Source organism: Staurois parvus, unplaced genomic scaffold (genome assembly GCF_062004578.1).
Source record: "Staurois parvus isolate SC_StPar_1 unplaced genomic scaffold, SC_StPar_1.0 ptg000365l, whole genome shotgun sequence".
NCBI classification, from domain to species: Eukaryota; Metazoa; Chordata; class Amphibia; order Anura; family Ranidae; genus Staurois; species Staurois parvus.
The window spans coordinates 4,835,600-4,852,614 of NW_028318161.1; the positions used below are offsets into that span (position 1 = coordinate 4,835,600).

The 17,015-nt window shown below is 41.2% G+C and overlaps 1 protein-coding gene across 2 annotated transcripts in view; it reads left to right on the forward strand.

Annotated features, from left to right (window-relative positions):
- The window catches only part of UPRT (uracil phosphoribosyltransferase homolog), a 28,148-nt gene extending 11,133 nt beyond the window's left edge, over window positions 1-17,015 (forward strand). For both annotated transcript variants that reach the window (XM_089685211.1, XM_089685212.1), the window contains exons 3-7: window positions 9,164-9,233; window positions 9,314-9,376; window positions 11,691-11,852; window positions 13,378-13,476; window positions 16,564-17,015. In XM_089685211.1, coding sequence (XP_089541337.1) covers window positions 9,164-9,233; window positions 9,314-9,376; window positions 11,691-11,852; window positions 13,378-13,476; window positions 16,564-16,670 — 501 coding nt within the window. In that variant the 3' untranslated portion in view covers window positions 16,671-17,015. The remainder of the gene's footprint in view (window positions 1-9,163; window positions 9,234-9,313; window positions 9,377-11,690; window positions 11,853-13,377; window positions 13,477-16,563) is intronic.

The window sequence follows — 17,015 nt, forward strand, 5'->3', positions numbered from 1 at the left end:
TAAAGGCCAATCACAGCAGCTTTTTACCATGTGATCAGCCATGTCCAATGACACGCTGATCACCGGGTCCTGGCTGCACTTTCATCACGCTGTCAGAATGTGTGGAAAGTACTGCCGAGAACCAGCAGTTATCAGAGCAGGGGTCGGCCCCGATCAGTGCCCTCATGATCAGTGCCCACCAGTGCCACCCAACAGTTCCGCCCACCTGTGGCCAGCAGTGCCACCCACCAGTGCTGCCTCATCAACGCACATCATTGTCGCTAAATTACCAGTTTACCAAATGTTATAATATAAACAGACTTTTATTCATTATGAGCTATTTTGTGGTTTATCGAGCAAAAAGTAAAACGCACAGCAGCAAGTCAATACCACCCAAAGAAAGCTCTATTTGTCTGAAAAAACTGATACAAATTTAAGATGGGTACAATGTGGCATGACCGCACAATTGTCATTCAAAGGGTAACAGTGCAGAAAGATGAAAATTGGCCAGGACAGGAAGGGGGTATGAGTACCCAGTAGGCAAGTGGTTAATATCATTGATCCATCAATACCCAGGAGCTAATGTACAGATAAGTAGCATGTGCACCAAGTGAGATTCTGCTAGGCCCCACCCACAAAATTGCAATTACTTGTCCCTCACATGTTATTAACATATTTGCAATGGCCACACTTACTTTACATATAAGGATCATCTCCTCAGTTGAGAACTGTGCTCTCGCCATGTCCAAATGCCAATAAAGTTATCAAAATTTTCAACCAACACAAAACCTCCAACCACTTCTCATCCACTTACACTCCCCACAACCACTTCCGGGTGCGCGCACATGTAATGATGGACTTCCAGGATAGCCGTTCATGCGCCATGCGGACACCTGTTTGGTGCTTATTTGTTTGCAATCGCGCATTTCTATGCACGGCTATGATAGCTTTCGCAAATGTGTGTTTCTTATTGATTTGTTTTTTTTAACCTTGGCTAATATTTGCTGCCAAAGGCCAAAAATCAACAAAGTGTGGACTATTTTATTACTGTAAATCGAATTGTAGAAAACCTGTAGCTGGCTGCACAGTGAATGTACATAACAATATTGTGGTGCAAGTGGGTTTTTTTTTTTTTTTTGGTTTTGAAAAAGCCAGTTTGCACACACTTGCATATTCACGCTCTTACAAGCTACATTTGAGCAGATTATATAAGTATACAAAGTAACTATTAAGGTTGTTCATATATTGAACATAAAATAAACACAAAAACATCGGTCAAACATTTATTGATCAAATATATCTTCATTTATTTGGTCAGCAGGAACAAGTAGGTACAGTCAATATCTTGGTGAGTCACAAAAATAGGATTCACGTGGCAAAAATAAAACACTCCTGCTCATAAGAGCTTACAATCTAAAGATACTTCTAGTGAACTGTGTGTGCACAGGTTATAGCAGGAAACAAAGGGGAAGATGAATCAAGTAACATTTTCGTGCACATAAGATTTACTTACACACTTAGTATGAAGATCCATTCACAAAAAAAAGTCTTCAGATCAAAATATCAAGAAAACAAAGCATGTGAAAAAAAAACCCTCCCACCTCTACAAATCCCCTCCCACCTCTACAAACCCCCTACACATACATTTGTCAGCAGGTTTGTCAGAAAAATGCATTGGAGTCTAAATAAGCAAGCAAAATTAAAACAAGGGCAGATTTTAAACAAAACGATTGACATGTGTGAGGCTTTCAATGCAAAGAGAAAAAACACAATCATTGTGCAATAACACACAAACACTTTACAAGGCCAAAAATATGCAAACATTTCCAGCCCACTTCCAAACACAGCCTGAGTGGTGTCTGGGGCAATTCAGCACAAAATCTCTTCTTCCCCCAAACCACACCATGCAAGGACTTATGCAGGCCATAGATGGGTCGAAAATCGGCCGATTTTTCGGCCGAAAATAAAATCGGCCGATTTTCGGATCGTTAGTGGGCTATTTGGTCGGCCGTTTTTCGGTATTTTGGCCGTTTTTTTTGTTCTGTAAAGTTGGAAAAAAATCGGCCGATTTTCGCGGCAATAGTGGGCAAATCAGCCGATTTTTTTTTTTTTTTTTTTTTTTTTTTTTTTTTTTTTTTTTGCCGATAAAAAATCTGCGCATGAGCAGTGACCTGCAAGAGGAAGACAAAAAGAAGAGGAAGAGGATGAGGAAGAGGATGAGGAAGAAGAAGGAGGATGAAGAAGAAGGAGGATGAAGATGAAGAAGAGGAGGATGAAGATGAAGAAGAGGAGGATGAGGATGAAGAAGAAGTAGTAGGATGAAAATAAGAAGAATTCCAGTCCAGCAAAAAGTGTCTCTGCAGAGAGCTCCGCTATTTCTGACAGTTCTCTGACAGTTCTTTGACACTTACAGCGGTTGCAACAATGTATCTATTTGTTTCCGAATAAAAACATCTGTATCCTAAATGGAAACAAATAGATACAATGTTTCAACCGCTGTACATGTGAAGGAACTGTCAGAGAACTGTCAGAAATAGCGGAGCTCTCTGCAGGGACACTTTTTGCCGGCTGTAGAAGGGATGAAAATCGGCCGTGGTTTTTTTTTTTTTTTTTTTTTTATTTTACCATTGATGGTAACGTCGGTCACTTGAACGACCGAATTTTCGTTTTTTAAAAGAAAAATCTGCCGTTTTTCTCCCCATCTATGGCCTGCATTAGTCACAAACCACACGGCCTAGTAACAGGCCAAATCGCTCACTACTGCACGTCTTTATATAAGCTAGGTTGTATTTGGAGCGTGCCAAACAAGGCCCCACACCCAATGAAGCCACACCCACCACTGACCTTAAGTTGGTCAGTGAAAGTGTTTTCACCTGATGAATCCGCTTCCTACCTGCATTAACCCTTGGTATACAGGCCCCACAAATCAGAAAGATATATACAGTGAAATGTACGTGTGCAGCATACAACAGAACATTGAGCAGGGATGTGAAAGGGAACCCCAATTGGAACCTTTATTGCTACTATGGTCACAATTCCCTCCAGATTCTCGCATGAGGTAAGACAGTCACATGACCACATCTTGTATGCAATACTGAAAATGACAAATCGATTTGACTAGTATGGAGAATTTCCCATCAATTGGCAAAACACTCCAGAAATCAAACATCACCAAACATTACACTCTGGGCAAAGCTGATTTACAAATCCTGCGACTTACAGTAAAGTTGACCATTTCAATGCAATTTTCAAGACATCTGACACAGATCTCTATGCAAATTGCCACTAAAGTAGTACATGTACTACTATAGAAATCAGTGTTTGAAACGCACCCATATGGTCGCTCTAATAGCAGACAATAGGGTGCGACTTTGCAGACGATTTACAACTTGCATGTTGTGCAAATCACATGCCAAGTCCCACTCAATGTGCACGCTATTGGAGCGTTCATATTGTTGTGGTTCAAACTTGGTCGACTTGGTCGACTTTGAAATCATGCAACTTCTATGCAAGTCACATGATGTGACTATGCTGTCAATAACACCACTTAGAAATCTGCTTTAATGTGACCGGGTAGCCCCCAGTAACATTGTTTGCGATTGCCATGCAATTGGCATGACAGGCGACTTGCAAATCGTAGACCAAGTCGCACCCTATTGGCCACTGTAGGCTCTGTTCACATCCAATTGGATTGTGAACTCGTGCAACTTCACTGTAAGTTGGGCAATTGTCGCATCGGATTACATGTGACAGTGGTGTTAGCCCCCAGTAACATTGTGTGCAATTTGCCATGCAAAGGGCAAGTTGCTGGCCATGCCAATCGCATGACAAGTCGCATCCAGGGTGTGCAATTTCAGGTGCGATTTGTGACTTGACATCGTACCTGATATTGGATATAATGAATGTGAATGTGAGTTTATTAACGTACGCCATTTGTTGCAGCGAGAGTTCAAAGGTATTTGAAGATTTTGGCCATTTATTAGCAATTTAACATCTAGATTCAAATAGAAATCGCAATGCTACACACAATTGAAAACACAACTAGTTAGTAATTCTCTAGAAAACACAGTAAAATTGGCAACTTAAACAGTAATTTTCAATTGCATATAGTGTGAACGAAGCAGGAAAATCAACAAAGGAAATAAATCTTTGAAGGTGTGCGGTACCTGCCTGCTGGGATAAGGGTCTGCTTTGTATTTGGTGGAAAAATCCATGCCAGTATTTGTGACAAGTTTGATGTGTGGATTCACCAACCAAGTCTTTTCTCTCTCGCTCACTCTTCTTTGTCTCACTGGCTCGCTCTTCTCTCTCGCTCACTCTTCTGAATGTTTCTCTTTACCACTCTTCAGTATGTATCTCTCGCTCACTCTTCTTTGTCTCACTGGCTCGCTCTTCTCTCTCTCTGTCAGCTCTTTGCTTGCCAAATCCTTCACAAAAGTGGGTGGAGTGTAAACCATCATTATCTAATCTATTAGTGATTCAGGCCCTTATCTTATACCATTGTGTGACATTCACATAAGGTGCAGCTTTGAAGGTGTTTCAACAGACATGCCTCATTCTAATTCACATTTTAGGGATCATTTAGACAGAAAGCAAAGATGTTGCCAGAACATCTATTTGAAGACAGCCACACACGGAGATCATGCTACTTCCTTGCCGAGGTTGGGATTCAAACCGACAACCCTAGAGTTATGAGGCAGTAGTGCTAACCACTAATCCACGGAGCTACATTGCTAATCCAGCCTGTATTTCTGTGCTGTGAATCAATCCTAGGTCCCTGGGCAAGGTCAGTGTAACTAGCCAGATATCTCCAATGTGACACAAATGTGCTATGTTGCCAATTCAGATGTATGTTGGTTCTATCCCAATACAAAGGATTGCAATACTAATACAGGCGTACCTCGGTTTACCAACGCCTCAGGGAACGTCATATTTGGGGTACAAATGCCAAACCATTTCAGTTAATTGGTCTGTTTACAAATGTTTGAATAATTTGGTATGGGCATGTGGCCTGGTATGGTTCAGGAGGAGGGGAGGCGCTCGCTTGTCCCCCCCCCCCCCCCCCCCCACCCCTTTCCTGACCTGCTGGGCTGCATGCTCAGATAAGTATCTGTTATGGATTTTAGGGGGTACCCCATGCTGTTTTTTTATTTAATTTCAGCGTGGAGTTACCCCTTAACATCCATACGAGACCCGAAGGGCTTAGTATGGATGGGAGGGGGGACCCCACGCCGGGTTTTTTACAAATTGTTTATAATTCCCTGCAATACTTTTACATCAACTGTCAGTGGGGAACTCCGCCGACAGCTGAAACATGAGCACTGCATTGGTTTTTGCTACTAAAATGCTGTATGAGTTGATAACAACTCATGCGGGATTGTAGGAGCGACAGCCATGTGTTAATGTTTCAACTGTCAGCGGGGTTCCCCACTGACAGCTGAATGTAAAAAAAAAAAAAAAAAAAAAGCGTGGGGTCCCCCCTCCCATCCGTACCAAGCCCTTCGGATCTGGTATGGATATTAAGGGGGAACTCCACGCTGAAATAAAAAAAAAACAGCTTGGGGATCCCCCCAAAATCCATACCAGACCCTTATCCGAGCATGCAGCCCGGCAGGTCAGGAAAGGGGGGGGACGAGCGAGCGCCCCCTCCTCCTGAACTATACCAGGCCACATGCCCTCAACATGGGGGGGTGCTTTGGGGAAGGGGGGCTCCCCCCCAAAGCACCTTATCCCCATGTTAATGGGGACAAGGGCCTCTTCCGTTATTGGGATAATTGGTCGGCCATTTTTTGGGATTTTAGCATATTTTGTTTACCAGTAAAGTTGAAAATTTTTTGTTCCAAATTTACTGATAAAAAAAATGTGCCAAAATCCCAAAAAACAGCTGACCAATTAACCCACTAACGGCCCGAAAATCGTTCGATTTTTTTTTTTTTTTTTTTTTTTTTTTTTTTTTTTTTTCTCGGCAGAAAAATCGGCCGATTTTAGACTCATCTATGGCCTGCTTTACATGGGTCTAAAATCGCAAAAAAAATCGGCTGATTTTCGGCCCGTTAGTGGGTTAATTGGTCAGCCATTTTTGGGGATTTTGCAACTTTTTTTAATTGGTAAATTTGGATAAAAATTGGCCGATTTTGCAGAAGCCCCCTTGTTAAAGGGGGCTTCCAGATTCTGATAAGCCCCCCGCCCGCAGACCCCCACAACCACCGGCCAGGGTTGTGGGGAAGAGGCCCTTGTCCTCATCAACATGGGGACAAGGTGCTTTGGGGGGGGAGCCCCCCTGCCCCAAAGCACCCCCCCCCATGTTGAGGGCATGTGGCCCTGGTATGGTTCAGGAGGGGGGGGGCGCTTGCTCATTCCCCCCCCCCCCTTTCCTGACCTGCCGGGCTGCATGCTCGGATAAGGGTCCGGTATGGATATTGAGGGGGACCCACAGTTTTTTGTTTTTTTTTTTTTCTTTTTTTAATTTCAGTGTTCCCCCTTAATATCCATACCAGACCTGAAGGGCTTGGTAAGGATGAGAGGGGGGACCCACGCTGTTTTTTTTTTTTTTGGTTTTTTTTTTTTTTGGTTTTTTTATTGCGGACCTTTATTACATTCAGCTGTTAAAATAAATATTATCTAGACCTTTGAAATAAGTAAAATCATTACAGAAATAATTATAAAGGATAAGAAACAAAAATAGAATCACTAGAACTAAGGAAATCTAATTAGATTACATGAAGATATGCCGAGCGCTGTTTATTAAACACAATAGACGCGACCGAGTGCCGGCTGTCAGAGGAATCCACAGTAAGATTCACTATTAGTCAGTGGCTAAAAAACAAACGCCCATGGCAGAAGTCTAAAATGTGTTCTGCACATGCTCAGTTGTATCTGCCAAAGACAATGCACGGGCGTCTAGATTTTTACTGCGTCGATTTCCTTGAAAAAAACGATTTTTAACACATTCTTAATTTTTTTGGAAATAGCAGATATTATTTAAAGTGAAGTCCTGATATTTGGCAAAGCAAATTTCTAAGTGAACATGTCTCTGCAGTGATTTTTCATGGTGTTAGACGTGCTTCTTAGCAGGTCTGCTTTGTGAGTCTGATTCCGGGCGTGTGTCTTTTTGTGAATTAGATTGGGCATCTGCTTATGGTCTCTGGTCAATAGTGAATTAGGTTGCAGGGTAAAAAATAGACGGACGCCCATGAAAATTGGGCTTAAGCCCATGAATATGCGCCCACGCCCAATAGTGAATCAGGGCCCTGATGTCTCCTTTTTTTGAGACAAAGGGACTGAAGACAGTCCCTTTCTCTGCAGCCTAAGCTGCACATTACATGAATGAATGAGGAGTCTGTTTAGACTCCTTTTCAGTAATAAACTGAGACATAGTAAACACAAGTTTACTATGCTTGTTTATCATTGGATACAAGAGTGATCCGTTGTGATCGCTGCCTGCATCCATTGAAGAAAAGGGATGGAGCTGGTAAACGTGTACCAAGCCGGATAACAGAATAAAATCTCCAGTGCTCCAGGGATCAAATGTCAAAGGAAAGCCAAGGGAACCAGGACCAAAATCGCCTATGGATAGCCTTTCGGAGATGCTGCCCTCCTCAGATAGGGAAATCAACAACTGAAAAAAGAGTAAACAGGAGGTGCAAACCCCTAGTGCATTATCCAAGGTTTATTCAAAGTAAAGAGGATGAAAACCTACTCACAAACATGGCATAAATGTAAAGCTTAGTAGAATGGTAGAGATGGCCATAACAGTGGAGCACCAGCTCTGAGGAAAGGGACTTGTCCCCAAAACGCGTCAGAAAGCCGACCATACTGACAGTCGGACACCCCGCCACGGTTATGGCCATCTCTACCGTTCTAAGCTTTACATTTATGCCATGTTTGTGAGTGTTTTCATCCTCCTTTACTTTTAATAAACCTTGGATACTGCCCTAGGGGTTTACGACTCCTGTTTGCTCTTTTTTCACGTGTACCAAGCCCCCATCAACCAAGTGATGTGTCTCTTGTGATGTTGTGTCCTGGTATTATAGAAATCTTCCTCCAATGACCATGAATGGCCAGATTTACAATGAGTGTGTGCTGGTCTTTGGTGCTGTTTGCTTTCCCCAATGAGTAGCATTAGCGATAAGCAAAGGAACAGCATTCGATGTCTGACCAGGCAGACTTTCACACTGCACTTAGTAGCTGCTTCAATCTCGCAAAGTATGCAGAGAATTGGCAGATATTGTACCCACTGCTTATAACAAACAGCTGTCTCCTTGGCTAACATAGCTGCAAAAAATACATTTAGTATAGTGCAGTTAAATACATTTATTTCACCGTAAGTTTAAAAGGGCCAATAGTTTACTGGAGGCTAGGAAAATATTTTTGAAGGTGTTGAATGCATTCAAAATATTTTAATGGCGTGTGCCATCAGTGTGCCCTGATGATCTATGTAGCCCCAGCAGTGCCACCTGTCAGTGTCCATCAGTGCCAGCTGTCAGTGCTCATCCATGCCACCTGCCAGTTCCCATCAGTGCCACATCAATGCCACATTTCAGTGGCTACCAGTGCACAACAATGCCACATATCAGTGCCCATCTGAGCTGCCTTTCAGTGTCACCCATCAGTGCCAGTCAGTGCCACCCATCAGTGCCATATATGAGTGCTGCCTTGCGGTACCCAACAGTGATGCCTGTCAATGCCCATCAGTGCAATCTACTAGTGCCTCATCAGTGCCACCTACCAGTGTCCATCAGTGCAGCCTATCAGTGCCTATCACTGCAGCCTCATTAGCGCACATCAGTGAAGGAAAAAAATCACTTATTTACAAAATGTAACAAAAACTAAGAATTTTTTTTTTTTTTTTTTTTTTAATTTTTCAGTGGTTTTTGTTTAAGAAAAAATAAAAAACCCAGAGGTGATTAAATACCACCAAACTAAAGCTCTATCTGTCACAAAAAAAAATTATCAAAATTTCATATGGGTACAGTGTTGCATGACTGCACAATTGTCATTCAAAGTGCAACAGCGCTGAAAGCTGGAAATTCGCCTGGGCAGGAAGGGGGTATAAGTGCCCTGTAGGCAAGTGGTTAAGGGCTGGATAATGACAAGCAAAGGGCCACATCCAGTCTGTGAGCCACAGTTTTGAGACCGCTGCACTAAAGCATGTGAATAATTCATATTGGTGTTGATGTTGCAGATCCGGTTGGTGGTTGAGGAAGGTCTGAACCAACTGCCATATACAGAATGCACCGTCACAACTCCTACGGGTAAAATTTTGTTTACTTGATGTCAGCTTTTTAAATGCAAAACAAAAACAAAATAATAGATTTTTTTTTTTCCCTTGCAGGATACAAGTATGAGGGAGTAAAATTTGAAAAAGGAAACTGTGGCGTGAGCATTATGAGGAGTGGTAAGTAACTGCAATGCTAGACCCGTTATTTATTTATTTTGTAATAAATACACTTCTGTTTCCAGTTCTTTACTAAATGGTTTTCCATCGTTTAATTTGGCCATTGGGTTTTCTTGAAAACTTGCAGTTTAATATATGAAGTTAAATATATGAAGCATACTTAAGTTTATTACAAATATAACCAGTTTTTATTCTCTTCCACCCTCAAACGAGTCACAACTGGTTGAACAGTACCACATATTTTGGAAGAAAATTAGTTTGCATAAATGTGTTTTAAGTGCATATTACTGTAAAACGGTTGCCACAGCACAACACTTTAAAGCGGTAATAACCCCTAAGAAAATATTTATTAGATTGCAGCTTACCAATTCTTAGATGTGATGACTGCATTAGTTTTTCATTTTTACTTTTTTTACTTTTATTTTTATCTGGTGATCTAGCCAGTAAGTGGTGTTTTTTTTTTTCCATCTGAACAAGCAAATGTAGCAGTTAGTATTGAGACAAACCAATGATCAGCTTTTATTCATGCAAAACCTTTATCCCAAAAGGGAAAAAAAACCTGTTGCTGTAACTGCAACGGGAGCTTAGAGGTTGGCTTCAATTTGTAATCCCCCAACCCCTGATTGACAATGCTGCTGTCCGAAGGTGCTCACTGTGCTCCTTCATCCAGAGTGGGGGCACTCCTAATACAGGAGGTGTGTTACTGGCCAGATCACAAAGTGGAAACGGGGGGGGGCCTAAAGGAAAACTAAATCAGCCACCACATCTAAGAATTGGTAAGCTGCAATATAGTACGTTTTTGGTTTATTACCACTTAAAATTCTATAGCTAGTATGTAAATGCTGCATTATTTAGTGATGGTCAGTCTATATAAATGTAACCCTGGGGGAAGGTTTACTAAAACTGGAGGAGCACTCAGTCTGGTGCAGCTGTGCATAGTAGCCAATCGGCTTCTAACTTTAACTTGTTCAATCAAGCTTTGGCAATAAAACTTGGAAGCTAATTGGTTTCCATGCAGAGCTGCACCACATTTTGCACTCTCCAGTCTAAGTAAATAACCCCAACTATTTCTAGGAAGGGGTCACTAGATGCTATGAAGCAAACTTTTAGCTTTACAGTTGAGCAATGAACATGCATAATATGTTATATTGTTTTTGCAGTGTGAACAAAATATTTTCAACATATATTTTTACATTTAATTCAAAACTGCAGAATATTGTCCATTAATCAAATTGTAAAGTGGTTGTAAAGACATTAAGGTTTTTTTTTTTGCTTTTTTTTTTTTTTTTTTTTTTTTTTTTTTTTTTTAACCTTAATGCATTTTCTAGATTAAAGGATAAGTTCACCTTTTGATAGAAAAATAACTGCACATTTTTTATGCAGGTAAAAAAAAATGGCATTTATTATATTTTGCTGCAGGAGCCTGTAAGGCATTGCACCAAAGACCAGCAGATCACTTGTGCCACGCAGGTCTCCTGCAGACCCTGTCCATATACCTGCTTGCCCGTACAAGATGTACAAGCAAGCAGATATACTGACAGGAAGCGTCAATGAACTACAAGCCACTAAGGCTGACTTGTAGTTTCTCATTCACAGAGGAGTGGCGCAGCAGGGCCGACAGAGTCCCGCACGGCCACGTTTTTGTTTTTTGTTTTTTTTTAATTTGACAGCTAGCAAGGGGGGAGACGATCCCTCCCATTAGCTGTCAAAGCAGGGGATTGGCGGGGAGTGGGGCTGGTGCTTTTATGACCTGTTACACCCTGAACATGGGTGTAACATGTTATGAAAGGTGAACTTATTCTTTAAGTTTAAAAAAAATCTGCCATGATCAGTACCTTGCAGCCCCCTATTCTCAAGCCCCCCCCCCCCCCCACAAAATTCTTACTTGCCTCTTTCAAGCCAGTGCTGTGCCCCAGAGTAGCATTGCTGCTCTCTCTCCTCACAGGACACCTAGGCAGCAGTGGGAGCCATTGTCTCCTGCTGCTGTCAATCAAATTCTGTGAGTAGGGAATGGGGGTTGGGACCGAGCCACGCTATGTGTCTATGGACGCACACAGCTCAGCAAGCAGCTATGGTGGCGCGTGCAGAAGTAGAGGAGCCTAGATCACCGGCAAGGTCCCAGAAGAGGAGGTTTGGGACCTCTCTGTGCAATACTCTTGCACAGAGCAGGTAAGTATAACGTTAAGAAAATAAAAGTAAATAGGAGTCTTTACAATCGCTTTAAAGTGGAACTCAACTCCCAATATTCTCTAAGTTGCCATTTTTTTAAATTCTCTACGACTCTCTACAGCTCACATTTTTTTTCTTGGTGTAGGTGAAGCCATGGAACAGGGCCTGAGGGACTGCTGCCGCTCTATCCGCATTGGAAAAATTTTAATCCAAAGTGATGAAGAAACACAACGTGCCAAAGTCTATTATGCAAAGTTTCCGCCAGACATTTATCGGAGGAAGGTTTTGTTAATGTACCCTATACTAAGTAAGCTTTTATTCTTATCACACTGTTCTTATTGTTTTGTAGTTTGCATAAGGATTAATCTGTCCCAATGACCAAACAGATGAATGGTAACTGGCTTGAACATACACACCAATTTGGTCCATGCTATACATTCGCAGAGTTAGAAATGCACTTTCCACATCCTATTAGTGTGATCATTGACAGGCCAATAGTGAGGCCTAAAATAGAACTGTAGGGAAAACCTTTTTTTTTTTTTCGTTTTGGATAGAGAAAAGGAGGGTTTATTTTTTACCATCTGGGTCCCATAGGTGAGAATTCACTTCTTGTCCCATAGCCAAAACAGGAAGTGAGAGGACCCCCAGGTCACCATAACTAGTGCCCCATTGGAAGATTCCCCCTCTTACTTTTCTGGGGACAACACAACATTTTAGATATTTTACTTTCATTTTCAATGATAATGGTAAACAGGACAAATAGAGGGGTGAATCTCCCTAACGACACAGGCAGCAAAAAACAGTTGACGGGTCCGACTCCACTCTGTGCAAAACTTAAAAAAAAAGGTTTTGCCTTTTAGTTGTACTTCAGGGAGGTGAGAGGGAGTGGACTGGGATATGGGGGGTTTCCACTATAACAAAGAGGGAAACCAACCTGCCAACCAGTCCTGTAAGTTGCAAGGTGGGGCCTCCATGGATTGGACTTCTTCCTTTTTTTTTTTTTTTTTTTTTAATTTGTTCTTCAGCATATTCCGCATATGCAAGACTGGATTGCGATCTGGAGAATTTGGAGGACAAGTCCACACCTCAACCTCGTTATGTTCCTCAAACCATTCTTGAATACTTTTTGTAGTCTTCCAGGGTGCAATATTCTGCTGAAAGAGGTCACTGCCATCAGGGAATACTGCTTCCTTGAAAGGATGTACTTGGTCAGCAACAATGTTTAGCTAGGTGGTGAGTGTCAAAGTAACATCCACATGAATGGCAGGACCACGTTTCCCAGCAAACATTTCCTCATTGCCCAAAACATCACGCTGCCTCCACCAGCTTGCCTTTTTCTCATTATGCATCCTAGTGCCATGTCTTCTCCAGGTAAGCAATGCGCACACACACCCGGCCATCCACATGATGTAAAGAAAACGTGATTCATGAGACCAGGCCACCTTCTACCATTGCTCTGTGGTCCACTTCTGGTGTTCACGTGCCCATTGTAGGGGCTTTTGGCTGTGGATATAGGTCAGCAAGGGCATCCTAACTGGTCTGCAGGTACGCAGCCCCATATGTGCAATGCTTTTTTTTTTTTTTTTTTTTCCCATGTTTACTTGTTGACTTGTATATTCCACCAACTTTCAGATGCCACTGTAACAAGATAAATAATGTTATTCACTTAACCTGTCAGCAGTGTTAAAGTTATGACTAATCATTTACTTCTCACTATCACTCTTTAATCACACAGAGACATTGATCAGTGTGTGAAATCAAAGTTAAAAGGGTTTTCCCCTTACCCATTTTTGTTCTGCTTTGCCATCATCTTTGTTAAATTTCTTCTGCAGGCACTGGCAATACGGTTATTGAAGCAGTTAAAGTTCTGATTGAACATGGAGTCCAACCTAGCTGTATTATACTTCTCAGTCTCTTCTCCACCCCACATGGTAAGACATGGTAATGTACTTTACATTAACCCTTTGCTGCCATGAAATTATTAAAACCTGTACTGTAAGAATTATATAGACTGCCATTGCTAACCTTGCCTGCAAAATGCTAGTTATCTGGCTGTTACAGTATCCTGGCTTCATTATGTTGAGACACTGACTGAGAACAGGTATGCAGATGAGAACCCTGATTGGTAGACTTATGAAGTATTGAAGTGGTGCGCCAGGCAGAAATTTTTACAGAAATGTCATTAGCAATGACAGCCCCCATATTGCACTTGTGACAGTAAATTTTGCTTTGTACTAATGTAAGTTTGCTCAACCTTGACGTTTTGCCTTATTGTTAGAATAGCTGATTGTCCATTTACAATTTAAAATCACACCAGAAATTGCAATGCTCACTATATTAGTTAAAAAAAAAAGAAAAAAAGTGCAATGTCCTTGAAAGCCAAGTGCTTGCATTCATTGCACTAGCAAACTTTCAGTGAAAAGCAGTAATAAATAATACACCTACCTTCAGGATGTGAAAGCAGCAACAAATGCACTTGGTAAAAAAAATTGAGAATAGCTTGTGGCAGTCAGTTGATTAAAACTATTATACAATTTACACTTTAAGTTGCAACTGAGATTACTGAAAACTTGTCCCAAAGGCCACCCCTTCATCTTACCATATACTCACCAAGCACACCCCAAATACACCCCATACTCGCCAAATACAGCCCATCAAAATTGTTGACGTTTTCAACATATTTATACAGGCAAACATTAGTTCTTTGTTCATTGACCTTTTTAATAATTTGATAATTTGTTCAACACAAATATCAATAGAAATGATGTATTATGGAAAATGTAAATACACCCTTGGTATTGTTCACTGTAGCAGAAGTTACTTCTTAGAGGTGTTTTTTGCATAACTCAGTTTCTGACATCAGTTCTGTGAAATTTTTGACCACTTCATTCAAAACACCTTCCATTTCATAATCTTTTGATAGGAATCAAATTGGACCGGTCCATATCCCTCCTTTTTTTTTTTTTTTTTGCCGTTCCTTGGTGGAATTGCTAGTGTGCTGTTTCATAATCATGGTAAAAGATCTATTTCAAGTTCAACTTTCAGACAGATGGCCTTTTATTCTACTCAAGCACACTTTGATATGAAGCAGAATTCCTAGCTGACATGATGCTAGCTGTCCAGGTCCTCAAGCAGCAAAGCAACCCCAAACCATAATGTTTGACCACTGTGCTTCACAGTTGGTATAAATTTCGTCCCCTGAGATGCTGTCTTTGGTTTACACTAAACATGTCTGCTGTTACTGTTTCCAAATAATCCTATTTTTGATTCATAAATTGGTGTAGTTCCTTTCTGATTCTAGTTGCACGCACTTTGACACAGACTGTTGCAAAGTTCCTTTCAGATTCCACTATGACATTTTGTGGTTCTTGGAGACTATTTAGCATCAAACAGTCAGCTCTTAGGGCCAGTTAACACCAGAATTGCACAGTAATGTATTGTGCAATTCCCTGCAGTGTGATTCATTTGAATAAGCTGAAATCACACCAGGATCGCACAAAAAGTAGGGCGATGCACTACTTTAAAAAAAAAAAACAAAAACACATCTCGCCAGATCACATGGTTCTGTGGTACCATGCAATCTGGTGTGCAATCTGCATTTGAGGTGCCGTTAACAATGTATTGGAACCTGTAGCAGATGACAAAGGCAGTTCATTTTGAACACGATGAAGGAAACTTGAACAGAATGTGCCTTTCCTGCACTGCTTTCTGTTGTAAATTTGCTGGGCCTGCCATTCCTGGCCAGATAAGCATTTGTTTGAAAACCTGTCTTGGGCCCCTCAATAAAATTGGAGAAGAAGCGTTTAACCTTTAAACTGTGTAGGGGGTTCTTTAATGTCAGAGCTGTAAAGATGTGGAACTCCCTGCCACAATCTGTGGTGTCAGCTGGAAGTGATAGTTTAAGAAAAAAAATGTAGATGGGCATCTTGGCGAATGCAAAATACAGGGATATGGGAAATGGGATTGACATAAAAACACACACCCACACCAGCTGAACTGGATGGACTGTTGGCTTTATTCAACCTTTTATAAACTATGTAACTCTGTAGCTTTTTGATCTTTTGTATGATGATACAACAATTGTCAATAGCAAAGTTTACATCTAATTTCATGTATTTTAAGTTGTCGTAAATGTGGGTTGAAGGGAGGCACTTACTTTTCTTAATTGTACAGTACAAGACACCGGTTTCTGTTGATCTAAACCACAGGTTATATGCAGCCACTTTCTGGTGAGGACACTGGCAAACAATGTTGTTAGGACTGCCTATATAACCTGCTCCTGTTTAACCCATGGATGACTGCGCGATAGTCGAAAGATGGCTACAGTGTGGTTGTTTAGTTCTGGGAAGGCGTCTGTAGACATCCTCCCAGAATCGCGCCCCCAGGGACACAGTTGATTACAGATTGAGATAGAGGGTCAATCATAGGGGCCGTTGACCATGTGATCAGCTGTGTCCAATCACACCTGGCTACATGTAAACCAATGATGGTTATCAGCATTTCCTTTCCTCACGCTGTCATTGTGTGAGGAAAGGAAAGCTGATAACCGGCAATCCTCTGACAGCACACATTTTTACTGATAATCGGGGTACTGATGTGTGTCCATTAGTGCAGCATATCAGTGCCCATCAGTGTGGAAGAAAAATTACTTATTTGCAGTACTTTTTTTTTTTTTTTTTTTTTTCCCCAAAAAATTTTCAGTCTTTTTTTCATTTGTTTTAGTAACTTATTAAAAAACCCAGTGGTGAGTGGCAAAAGAAAGTTCTATGTCTAAAAAAAAATGATAAAAATGTCATGGGTACAGTGTTCCATGACCAAGCAATTGTCATTCAACGTGCAACAGCGCTGAAAGCTAAAAATTGGCCTGGGCAGGAATTGGGTGAAAGTGCCCAGTATCGAAGTGGTTACAGGTAAACCTAAAATTTTTTTAATTCTTTGTACCGCATAAACTGAATTGTAAACAAAATTGTCATCTGCATGTTTTGCTATTAAGTGAAATATCTTTATTTCCTTAACAGGTGCAATGTCCATCATTCAAGAATTTCCTGACATAACCATTTTAACCACTGAAGTCCACCCAGTGGCCCCTACACACTTTGGACAAAAGTATTTTGGGACAGACTGACCTATTTGAAATCCTGCCTCTCCAGAGGCTGCTTATAACTCAGTGTTGTCTCGGTGCCCTGAATAATGTGCACTGCTGCCTAGAACTTGCACAAGACACTGAATTTTGCAGTCCTTTTTACTGTATCTGTTTTTCTAGCTTTGTACTGAATATTTACTGCCTGGCCACCTGCAACAGAAACGGAATGGTTTATTCCTTGATTTTCTTCGCTTACACACCCCACCAAGGGTCGACATTCCATTCAAAAGCAGCTTGTATGGGTGTGCTGAGGCGTTCCAGGGCATCAATTATTTATTTATTTGTATGGCTATTCTAGCTACTTAATAATAAAAAATGGTAAGATAA